Consider the following 12,702-nt stretch of genomic DNA (forward strand, 5'->3'; position numbering starts at 1 on the left):
GCTGCTTTTGACAGCAGGAAGAAGCAGAAGTAACTCCTCTCTGGAACCGTCAAAACTGTTCCCCAGTTCTTTCTCTGCCTTTCCCCAGGGCAGCCATATAAGGCAGATAAAAGGGAGGGACCCTGCCTTGTTTAGGGTGGGACTTGATAAGCTGGGAGCAGAGTCAGGACGCAGCTCCTCTCCCTGCACCTATCCAGGGAGCCTGCTGTATGGAGCTGGGGGAGCAGCAAAGGAGAAGGAGTAGAAGGACACGTGACAAGAGAAAGAAGGTACTGTTTGCCAGCTGGTTTCAGGTTTTTCTGGGCTTTATGTCCGACTCGGGGGGGATTCCCTGTTTTGATTAAGCAGGCTAGTGAATGTGTTTCAGGCAGCTTTGTTGGCAACGGCTGGGTAGCCAGCCTTTGCTACCAGCACCCTAAAATGAATGATATGGATTGTACTTTGCATAGGTGTTTCTTATATTCTTGTTGTAGATTGGCGAGGATGAAGGGCTTTGTGTTTTAATGTTAATGTTGGGCCCCTCCAGCTTTTCATTGTTAAGAGAGCTGATGAGGGAAAGTCCTGTCTCTTATAAGACTAACGTAGAAATGCCTTAGTCCACCTTACCATGACCAGCACTAAGAAATGAGCATGTTGTAACAAGTCCACTACTCCATGTAACTGTTTTGTGGAATAACTTAGAGGGCTCTGTGGGAATGTACTAGAGTGGGAGTTCATCCACTACACAGGAGGATCTTTAAGCAACAACAAAAAGTAAGCTTTATTTAACAAGAGAGGGTGAAGGCTGAAATTGTCTCTCTCTAAATTATTCTGCTGAGACTAAAGTAACTCAAAATGTGGGTGTGAGTCTTCTGACAGAGAAGCAGTCAGCTGCAACTCTTAGGCATGTGGAGTTTATATTGAAGATAACACGGTACGTTACAGCATGACATTACAGACATAATTTTGACATTAACGTTGGCAGTACTTTGAAGTGGAAGCCACCTCTCATGATGCTTTTAATATTATAATATTTTCATAGTGCTTTGATGTTTTCATTTTAGCTGAGCATTTTAAATTAGGAAGCTTTTCATGGTAGTGTGTAAGAAATGAGGCAGTACAAAAAATGACACTTCAGAAAGCCAGCTGCTTTCAGTGTCACAAAATGATCATTATTGCTGCGAAGTATCTGTATGTTAGCAGCAATTTAAGTCTGCCCCGTGAAATATATATTGATCTATAAGAGACTTATTTTCTATTCTATTTTCTCTAGGTACTTGCTCGAGAGTAGCAAAGTTAGCAGCAAACGTTAAATGGCTTGAAAAAAATCAAGAATCAGGCCAGAAGTTTTTGATTTTTTCCCTTGTAACGATGTTAACCTCCCAGTGACAGTTATCATTAATGGCATTCTCCTTTTTGCACTTGAAAAAGATCATTCCTGAGTTCTGTGGACTGCAAGATCAGATCCCATGAGGTCACTGGAATAATTTATTCAAGTCTTAAAATCTTTCTGTAACTCTAGATAAGATCTCTTGAGGTGTAGGTGTTGAAGTTCAAAACCTCAATCTAGTGTGTTTTAGGCAACAGCAAGTTTATAAATTGCAGAAAACTTTCACAGTTCCATCTCGTATCAGGAAACTTCAAAAACTGCTCAGCTTAAAATAATATCATAGGATCAGCTCTCAAGAGAGCTCTGCTGCTGTATTAGTGTTGCACTATTCAAATAGTTTTAAGCTTCCTTTGAATCTTAACTTTCTTTATTCTTCTGGAATTCTTAGCCTCTTTCCTTTTCCATCCTTCTGTTATTTTTGATGTCTAGCATGTGTTGTTGTCTAATATGTTTTTCTGATTTAATTTCAGAGGCTGTGAGTGACAGCAGGTGACAGGCTGACAGCTCACACTCGTGTCACAGAGAAGCTCCGTGATAACAGCAGAAAGTCATCCTATCAGCTGCTGGAGAACACCCCGGGCAGGGAGGACATACAATACCTTCTTTATAATTTTAAATATTGATCAGGGTTACTAATACCTGTGCATTGTTACAAAATGTCCTGCGATAGTGGGGAAACTGTTGGGCACCCGATGTATAACCTCTGTGGACAGGTTCAAGGCTCCACTTCCCAGCTTAACAGTCTGCGTGGAAACAGGAAATCTGCGGCGTTGCTGGAAGTGAGGGGGGATTTAAGCAATATGCAGTATTCTTCCGTGGCGCTGGATCCCGATACCCCAGTGAATAATGGATCTGGGATTCCCCGCAACTCTGAGGAAGGCACAAAGGCTGCAGCCTTGACAGAAAGTGAAGTCCGCAGGGCCTGTACAACAAAGTGTTTCCAGAGCCGTTATTTAACTAAAACTAGTACGCAGGGAGATGTCTACAACTTCCTGGAGAGGCCCAGTGGATGGAAGTGTTTTATCTATCATTTTACTGTGTAAGTACCTACATTTTCACTTAATCTTTGGTGTAAGAAAAATGTGAAACTGTCCATTTAATCAACCAGAAATCATAGTACTTGAGCTCTCAGGCTGAGAACCTGTTGCATGGCTAATCCCACTGAAAGCAATGGAAAAGCTGGTTTCTCAAAGGATCAGCTGCTATATCCATTAACATTTCCAGAAGAGGGCTTTTTTATTCTTCACTTGATATTTGTCTTCAAGGAAGTACACTGTATATTTGATATTTCTGAGGGGACTTCCTATATGCTCATGGCATTTTTTTATTGCTGCCTTAGCTCCTTCACATTGTTTTAGCCTCAGACACTGCGGTTTTTAACATGAGATGTGAAAGGCTTATCTTTTATCAGACAAGTCACGTTTTTATAAGTCCCATTTTGCTCATGCTGAAGTGCCAAACCAGTTAATTTGTTGGACAAATGTTTAATGGTAACATTACTAATTTGAATTAATTTACAGTTGTGAACACGTAATGAGTACAAATTTAGCAAAAAGGTTTTCATTATACTGTGCATATAGTACGTGCAAGGAGGAAATTAAGATTTCCATTTACTCTTCTAAAACAGTGGTTAATACATTAATACAGCTGTTACTCTTCTTTTAGCTGTTTATGGTATCTATCAAGTTTAGCAGGACCTCAATTACTATTTTGAATGCTCTTAACAGGATGATAATTTGTCATCTTAGCTGTAGAAAGGCTCCAATTGTGCTCTGACTGAGGCAAGAGGAAGTTTTACTGGCTGTAGTGAATGCAAACTGAGCCAAAAGTCCTTGCTTTTATTATCAAATTAGCTTATGTCCTAAAGAAATGCAGAGTGTTGAAATTATTCTGTTTGTCTCAGCTGAACTTTTCTATGGCCTGACTGCATTTTGGAAAACCCATTATCAGTTACTGCAGTCAGGAACTGCCCAGAGAAATATATGGTAATTATAAGAACAAATCATAATGCTTCTATTTGGCATAAAATAGATGGTCTTATTAATACTTGCTTCCTTTCACCCCTCAAAATCATATATGGGTTTTTTAAAAGGATTTTTTGGTTCATGAAATTTTGCCAAGTGAAAGGATAAGGCCTCTTTCAAGGGCTATGCTTATAGTACATAATAATTCCAAAGGCTTAAACAGATGTAATTTGTGTAGATTTAAATATGTGAATAGTTATGATTTAAGCCTATTTGAGGTTAGGACTTATTAATCTTGCTAAAATGCATTTGTTTCATCATCTGTGTTGCTTTTATCTGAAGGCTGATCTTTAATATGCGCTTATATTCTGCAATATATATTAAAATAATAATAAAGAAATCCACACACCCCCCTCCCCCTAGAAAGTTGGAGAAAATATTGGTATTACTAATAGGAAACTCTTCTTTTTTTAACAGTATGAGGATTCCTAATATAAACGAGAGAAAATGTAAATTGACCTCTCTTAAAAGCTTTTTTCTCTTTGAAATTGCTTGAAAGGAAACTTTTTAAACATAGTTTTTGGCCAGCTCTTGCCTTAAGTATATTTGTCCTAATAATTATTCCAATAACAACATGGTGTGTTCATTCATATAACAAGTTTATGTTTTAGAAAGAACATTAAATATCATTAAACATTGTTAAATCAATAAAATGCTAACTTAAAATACAATTGATTTTTAAATGAGAACAATCTGTAGTTTATTTAAAAAAAAAAAGTTTCCCATGTTATATCTGTGGTTTTGGGGTAATTTATGTAGAGTTGATCTGATGATGACGATTTTCATAACAAATCCAGTCTTCCAAGTATGTAGCTGATATTTGTATAGCTTGAAGGAGCTGGATGTGCAGCATCCCTTCATTGTCCTTTTGTCCTTCATTTGCCACAAAGGCCACATAACTCATGTACAAACTTGTGGGAAGTTTCTATCCAAGAGGGACTGGATTTTTCTGATCTGGAGCCAGTTCTGCTAGAAAGAACCTAACAGGCAAGGCGAGGGAACAGCAAGTGCTCCAGGAGGTGACCTTCTCTTGCATTCTGAAATTACCAAAATAATCTCATCTTGTGTAACATTTGTTATGCATGCTTCTTAAGGAACCTCATAATATATGTTAGAAACGGGAGTTATTTTTGCCCAATTCCAATTGGAATTTGTGTTATTTTACTGAATTTATTCCAGGCTAAAATTGTGGTTTCAAAACAAAACATTTGAAGAGGTGAGTGGGTTTACTTGAGAATTCTCCTTCACAGTCCTGGAAACCTTCTCACTTAGGTAATTTCCAGCTTCACGGGAAGTACTGTGAAATACTTAATTCCTGAAATCCTCAAGAACAGGCTAGAGGACAAGACAGAAAGAGGTGATGGCTCGAGAAATAGCTGTGACATGCAATAGCGATACATCGATCCTAACCAACCACTTCTTCTGGCTATGTAAGAGCTCAAGGTATTTGATATCAATATATGTTAGAGTCCAGCTGTTTGCCATATGGTCCTCAGTCCAGAAAAAGATGTGTGTGCCTGATCTGAATTTGATTTCTAAACTCAGCCAGGCACTTGCTTAAATCACATCTGCATGTCAAGATATTTGGGTATAACCCAAATATTTTCTTTTGAATGAAAAGTACAATTATGTATTGGTGATGAGTTATGTATGGTAATGAAGTTACTTGGCAAATCCACACATTTAAATCATTTGATTGCAAGTGGAACCTTATTTGTGTGATGAGTTTATATTTCTGAAACATATATAGATTTAATTACAACTAAGATGGCTCAATTATTGTCTAGAATACTGTGTTCTTTTGGATAAAATATTGTGTTCACATACATGTGAACAGAGTGGAGAGATGTAAAGCCAGAGAGTTTTCCTGATAATAAGATTATTGACCCCCACTTAGACACCAGGTAGCAATGATCATAAATCAAAACCGGAGTCCAACGTATGTGCTCAAAACGCTAGAATGTGGTGGGGAATGCTAACGCTGCCAAGTCTCAGCAGGCCACCTTGGTCATAGGCAAAGGGTGGAGATGGTCCAGCTTTTCTGCCCTGTTTGTAGAGGCACAGAAGCAGTAGGAAGGTGCAACACAAGCCTATTGAAACAAGAGGATAACTTCTTAGTTATGGGAGTGCACCCATGTGTACTTGCACATGTAAGTGGTGACTGATAATAGAACAGTATGGTTTCACTTGTGTTCAGGGAGAATAGGTAGTTGCTTGCTGTCATACGTTAATTTGTTCTGAGTGAGGATGATAGAGGCCACCTTGTGTCAGCCTAAGGCTGTGTCTACAAGGCAGTGGAGCCCTGTGGCTGCACAGCTCCACCGGCTCAGGTCCCGGGGAGAAAACAACTGAGTTTGCATAAATTTGCCCTGAAGCTAACTGGCCATATATTTCAGCAAGCAAGGTGGATCCATAGTACATTCTCCTCTCAAGTACACCCTGTTTTGTTTTTTTTTTTTTTTTACTTGCTACACTCCAGCCTCCTTGTCCTATCTTTTCCACTTCTCTGGAACATCCAGACACTTCCAATTTTTGTCTTTTCAGCTGCTCTTGGCTGGGTAGCTGATTTTTTATTTATTTTTTTTTTTATTTAAAAGCCTGAAGCTTATAGGGAACCTGGGTGGGCAGCACTTGAACTAAGAAGGAGAACAAATGGCCACACTGAGTCTGGCGGAACAGGGACAGAAGAGAACCTGGGACCAAGAGACAGAAGGCTAGACTGGATTGTCGTAGAAATTGAGACTGGTGCCGAAACTGGAGAAAAGGTGATACAAGAGCAGGCTAGCTCAAGAACAAAGAGAAGCAGCCTTAAGCAGGAAGGGCAAGGAAACAAGGACTGGCAGCTTCTGGAGATCAGAAGGCTGGATAGGCACAAGGAGCTGGAACTGCGGGACAGCTGAAAATGGTCAAGAAGCTCAGAGAGAGACACTGGGAGGAGGAAGGGATAGGAGATGACAGATGGAAGCTAGGGGAAAGAGGGAGCGTGGAATTCATGATGGGCGAAGGAACCTTTCACCCATAGGCAACTGCTTTGAATCTCATCCAAGTCAATAGTGAAGAAGAAGTAATGACTGTGGGGAGATACAAAAGGAGCTGTTGGTTTCAGTCCAGTTCTTAGCAAACGGATGTCAACATCGCTGCTGGAGTTAGCACAGCTGGAAGGCTTGCTGGCAGTCATTAGAGAAACCACAGGCTGGTTGAAAAGGGAGGCAAGTCTAAGGCAAGAGGGAGGCCCATGAGAGGGACTCTTAGACTGTGTTCTCAGACCTGCCACTTTCTTGTCGTGTAACACTGTGAAAGCTTAAGTGAGAACTTGCAGCTGTTCCAGGTTACTTTGTGCTGGCTTGGCCATTTGTTGAACGAGTGTTAGGGCTTGTTCTCATTTAAAAGTTAGACCAATCTTTATATTCCATAACTTCCTGTGGGATGGGGTGAGCTGATCTAACAGGCCATTACTAACAGACCACCTCCAGTTCTGCTCCCCTTATCCACCTTATCCATTTAGCTTGCTCCTGCCAGCTCTAGTTGTCCTTGGATATCCTTGAATTGCTGAGCCAGTTCAACTTATTAAGCCAGCAGAAACCTAGCCCAGCAGGAAAAAGTGGATGGTCATCTGTCAGGTTAGTAATACACATTCAGCATCTTGAAGCACTGTCTACTGTTGTTCTCTTAGTGCTCATAGTGGATCATAATCACCTGTTAAATTTAATATAAAATTGTATGGAATAATTGCAAAGTAACACTACAAATAATCTGGCAAGTACTGCAGACCACCTGGTTTGACTGCAAAACATTTCACAAATGCAGAGTTTGCCTAGCAACAAAGTCTGCTCTCCAGGCTCCCTTATAATTTATGGGGAAACAACTCCTCCAAATGGTGACTCGGAGAGAATAATGCTCTGAATCCTTCCTGGAGGATGCTGTCTGTCTCTGCTGACTGCATGGGAAAGATGAAGAGAATGTCGTCCTCAGAGAGTGGTTTCACAAGAGCTGGCATAATAGATTACCGGTACCAAAAGGGGAAGGTTGCCTCTCTCACCTTCCCGTTTTCTCTCCTGGCCCCATGTTTCTCCTGCATAATGTGTGCTGCTTCTGGCTCGCCGTAGCCCTCCTAAGCTAAGTCAACTCACTTAGAAATCTAGCCCAGCAAGAAAGAGAGTAGCTTTTGATACCTGAAGGAGTATGGTATCAAAAACTGGAACCAGTACTAATCAGTTGGCCAAGACTGGAATGGGATGAGGGAGAGCTCTCCTTTTTGCCACCAGAGAACTGTGGTGTTGGCTCAGTTGCCTATGAAACCATGCCCTAAGTTTGCTTTGTTACCTCCCTCCTGCTTCAGACTGACTCCCACAGCTTCTTCATAGAGAGGCACACACACATACGTCTTCCTGGCAGCTTGTTGAAAACACCTATCGTAGGAATTACTGTTGAGTAATTTGCAAGCACGTGAACCTTACAAAAATATGAGCTACATCATTAATGTCACTAACTTATAACTTTGGGAGGAAAGTACAGAAGATAAAGAACATGTTTGTAAAATGGGGGATGGCCAGCTAAGGGTTTTATCCTTTAGGAAAGATTCTATATGCTGAAGTCTGTGTCACCATGAGTAATACAAAATGAAGAGAGTTCAGATTATTGGGACAAATTAAAAATGGCAATTTTCTCTTATTGTTCCTCTGCAGACTTCGCTTTCTCAATTTTTTTTTACTTTCCTCAACTTCATGTAAGAAGGTCGTGTGGTGTGTCGTGTTCTGTTAATGCGATTGAACAAATCAAGAGCCACCATTCTGGCTGATATTCCATTTTTGTTTGACATACAGCTGCTGATGATGTAAAGGACATTAAAAGGCAAAAATGTAAGGGTCTAGCGGTCCCTTTTAATGACTGTGGGGCACTTGCCTGCATATCTTTTGGTTCTTCAAGTGTAGCAGTTCTCGGTGAAACTAGATATATACATAGCAAGTAAGTTAGCATAGTGTTCTCCTGCTTCTGTTTTTATCTGTAAATGGAGCCTATAGCCCATTATTTATAACTGTTTATCTCAAAGGGATCATCAAATTCCCATTTCTGTCCTTCCCACAATTATCTCTAGAATGCAAGCAGATATTTTGCTTTTTCCAATGATGTGATTGTAATATAACCAACACGAGCAGCAACTAAAGTTCAGAGTAGTTATAAGCATATGACTGCTTTCAAGATTCTGGTTTTGACCTGGATGTCACAGCTTAGGTCTGGACATGATGTGCTTTCCTAAGGGTAAGTTAGAGCTGCTTTTTTATTGTTTTTATTGGATTCAGGGTGTTTCTTGCCAGCATAACAGTTACTTATTTGGACATTTTATACAGAAATTCAACTGACAAGTTTTGCAATTTAGGGCTACAGTAGTTACTTTTCATCTATATCCGAGGTACAGAGAGGTACTAAATTGATGTATTGTTTATGACAATGAAATTCAGGTACCAAAAGATGAGCAATATTAAAGGGAAGAAATTAAAGAGCTATTAGTTTTATTAAAGTGGAATGTCCTTCTCGCTGCTTAGGGTTGCGTGTTCAACTGGATGATATGATGGAACAGCTTAAGTTGCTAATGGAGGTGCACTAATATTAAACAGAATTATCTTTAGGATTCGGTAAACTCCCAAGATTGGGCTGTTCTAAAAATACATGGGGACCGTTATTAATTTTTTAGCCTCTTTTCCTAAGGAAATGAGGTTTATGCAACCACACTGTCTGAGTGCGTCTGTCTGAAAGTGCCTTACCAAAAACTTTTCAGCCAATTGGCAAGTTTCAACTAATATTGACAGAGGATGAGACATGTCAGAGATATTAAGTTTCTTCGTGTTTTGCTAAAATAAGCATTTGGACAGAGGAAAGAGAAATTAATAACCCCAAAGATGAACACACCTCACTTTGAGCTCAATTAGATTGTTTGGCACCAAAGAGTCTTTTCAGGATAGAGATGTTACGAAAGTTCCTAAGGAAGAACTTTGCTTTAGGCACAGAATAACCTAACCACAGGGCCCAAAGCCACAGGCTACGTAAGTTTTATTTTCATTTTTTTGAGATTATTGATGACTTTTTCCATCCTTTATGTAAGAAATTCAATCCATCTTATTCTAGGAGCTCAATTTTATAATAGACTGTGCAATGAATATGCATTAATGTCCCCACAGGCTAATGTTGTTTCTATAGTGAAACCATTTGTTTCTATAGTGAAAACAAATACTGTAGTGTGGCGTTGATATGCTGCTATTGGTGGAATTTGGTTACACTTTGTGGAAAAACCCTCTGTTCTTACAGAAACCAGCAAAATAAAAAGCTATTCCTTGATGTTAACATTACAATTGCTCATTAATTTGTGGACTCCCAATGGTATCAAATTCAAGAAGAAAAATGTTTCAGATGTCTTCATGATAACTAAGCTGGCGTTAACATATTTCTGGATGTATTTGCACAGCATCATTATATGCATTTATTATTTCCTGGTTTTGGTACTGAATCTAAGAAACATGAATTAATGTAAGCACTACAAAGAGTTTGGTGTTACTTTGTAAATGGTGGTAGTAATTTTCTGTCCCTGGGGAAATGTGTCATAGATGGCATGCCGAAACCTACTGATATTTTTTGTTTCAGGGTGAAGGTTGATGATAAATGTATCAGACTCATGAACACTGATGGTGAAGTCGTGATGATGAACTGTTTCTGTCAATGTTTAAAGAACTGATTAGGTCACTTCTAGAAAGTCTTAGTGATACAGAATCAAAATGGAAGCTTGATTCCTGTGCCCAGGGAAGGAGAGGACATTCGGGCATTCTGGTAACAAGACATATGGAGATAAAAGCAGAAAAGACAAAACACAGCAGCACAGACATTAGTGGACGATACAGGTACCCAGTTGAATCAGGGGACTTAAATCCTAGGAATGGCCGGGCAGTGGAAAAGGTTTCTGTAAGGTCAGCGCTTCTGGTGATTGTCATGGACGCATGAATGTAATTTGTCAGTTCTGGACTACTGCCAGCTAAAGTTGGAAAAAAGGCAAAACCCAAATCTTAGTGCTCTTTAAAGAGCAGCAAATATGTTAGGCTGTTAAATGCTTTGAAAATGTGAAGTGCTCATTACTGATAAGAGTTGTGGATATTTTAAAATAACACATCTTTGGGCAGTTGATTCAGAAAGTTGGTTTGAAGTGGGAGATCTTGTAGTATGATGTGTGGCTTATGCTTTGATTTGAATGGCACTGGCATTAGCTATTGATTGAAACTGGTTTGTGATAATTTATACATATGCAGGTGAAAGGTCTCAAGAAAAATATAGAATAGTAGAGTACATTTGAAAATTACTTTTTAAATTTTCTAGTGTTGTCGAAATATTAGTTAGTTACTTCTGATTGGAGCCAGCTGGACAACTTCATGTTACATGCAATTGGGCTGTAAGGCATTTCTGGATGCAACCTAGAATGAGCTGAAGAAAAAGCTGAAAACAGATATCCTCAGTATACCCATGTTATAGGTGGAATTTTCCTTTGGTTGAGGGCCTTAAATCCCTGAAAATATTTTATTCTGAGGCAACACAGAAAGTTAGATATGCCCAAACTGCCTGCCAGGCAGGCTGCCTCTCAACAGAGTCCAAAGCTAGGCAAGCTTCCATTAAAACCTGTCTGGTCTCCTTCTCCAGTTCTGCTGAAACGAACACATTCCCAGACTCCTTTCTAATTTTAACATACTGGTATTTTCAGCAGAAAAATCGTTCCTTTACCAGAATTTCCAACCAACTTTAATTTGTGTATGGTTGCATATATATAAGCACATAAAGCCTCAGAAACCTGGAAATAGATCTATGAGAGAACTGAAGGACATCAAAACTTGCCTACAAAGGCACATGGACAACCTTCTCTTCATGACTTAGTCAGAAACTCCTTTGAATAACAAAAATATGTAAGCACCAGGCATGAGGTTTTATTCAGACTAGCAGGAATGTTTCATAGACACACATGGCTATTCAACATAAGACAGTATAATCCCATTTAGAAGAAATTCATGAACTCAGGAATGAGAGTATCTTGCACTTTTTATAGCATGAAAAAATGGAAATGCTTTCCTTAATTTTCCTGCCACAAAATAACCACTTAAAATAAAAAGCAGCTCATGCCTTTGGAGCCCCTCAAAGAACTTTCTGTTGGTTAAACTCATTTATTCTCTGTACCAACAGGCTGTCTTAAAACTATCAGTCTCTGTTAGACAGCTCTGTAGTCTATCATCAAGAAAAAAGCTGAAGCTCCAATGGGTGTAATTGCACATGGATTTAGCCTCAAACCAATCTCTTTTTCTTGTTATTTAACCCCTAGTAGAGCAGAACATCTTGGCTTCACGTGTTGCTGGAGCAAACAGTAGATAGGATAAAGAAGATATGTAAGAAATTTTTTAAAAATATGTTTTGGATATAATTTAAACTGGGGATTTATATAAACCGTTTGTGATTACCTAGCTGAAGGGCTTTCATATAGTGAAGTAAGTCATAGAAGCTCAGTTTTGATGAAGGAGCACAGCAGGGGAAAGACATGTCTGGTTGTGTTAAAAACACCAGTGACCCATGATCAAGGCATTTAAATACTGCAGAGCACAGGTTTCAATAGCTCATCTGTAATAATTTTTGTTGTTTTTCTTCTACTACAGAGCTCACATTTTTCTAAAAATGTTTTCTTCTCTAAACACAACTTTGCAGAGACAGTTAAGTTTGGCAAGCCCAAAAGGCCACAAAGCTACTATTTTGTATTTGGTTGCCAAGGAGTATATCTCTGTCTACCAGTTTATAAGTTTGTCCCCTCCTCACCCATCCCTTTTTTGTTGTTCAAGAGATAACATTCCCACAAGCATCTCATTTATCAACACTTCAAGTACACTTATCTGCAGTAGATAAACACACAAAAAAAGATAGTCTTTGCACAGATAGTCTTTGCTAGAAATGGCATTATTTGATGCAAAACTTAAAAGGAGGAATGATTAATAATTATCCTTTAAGAGCTTTCTTTAGGCTTGTCTTCCATGGAAAATGAGATTGTTATAGCACAACCTTGAAAGAGTTCACCCTTGATAAAGTACTTGACACCATTTTGCTCTCGGTGTTGTAGTTAACCTACTAGTTCCAAGTGTTTGTAGGCTTCAGTAGAGCATGCTCATAGCCAATTAGTCTCTTAAGCAGAATTTGTTCTGGCTACAATAACAACAGAAACATGTTTACAGTTGTGCTATCTACTCTCCAAATGAAGCAATGTTTAGGAAAATCAGGACACAGAGAATCACTCATTTG

General features: G+C 39.1%; 1 protein-coding gene across 1 annotated transcript in view; it reads left to right on the forward strand.

Moving 5' to 3' along the window:
• Positions 1-1,837: 1,837 nt before the first annotated feature.
• LOC141462387 (potassium voltage-gated channel subfamily KQT member 1-like) overlaps positions 1,838-12,702 on the forward strand; it is a 538,103-nt gene continuing 527,238 nt past the window's right edge. The window contains exon 1 of the mRNA XM_074148301.1: positions 1,838-2,408. Coding sequence (XP_074004402.1) covers positions 2,026-2,408 — 383 coding nt within the window. The 5' untranslated portion in view covers positions 1,838-2,025. The remainder of the gene's footprint in view (positions 2,409-12,702) is intronic.

The sequence above is a fragment of the Numenius arquata genome, chromosome 1, assembly GCF_964106895.1.
Source record: "Numenius arquata chromosome 1, bNumArq3.hap1.1, whole genome shotgun sequence".
Classification (NCBI taxonomy): Eukaryota; Metazoa; Chordata; class Aves; order Charadriiformes; family Scolopacidae; genus Numenius; species Numenius arquata.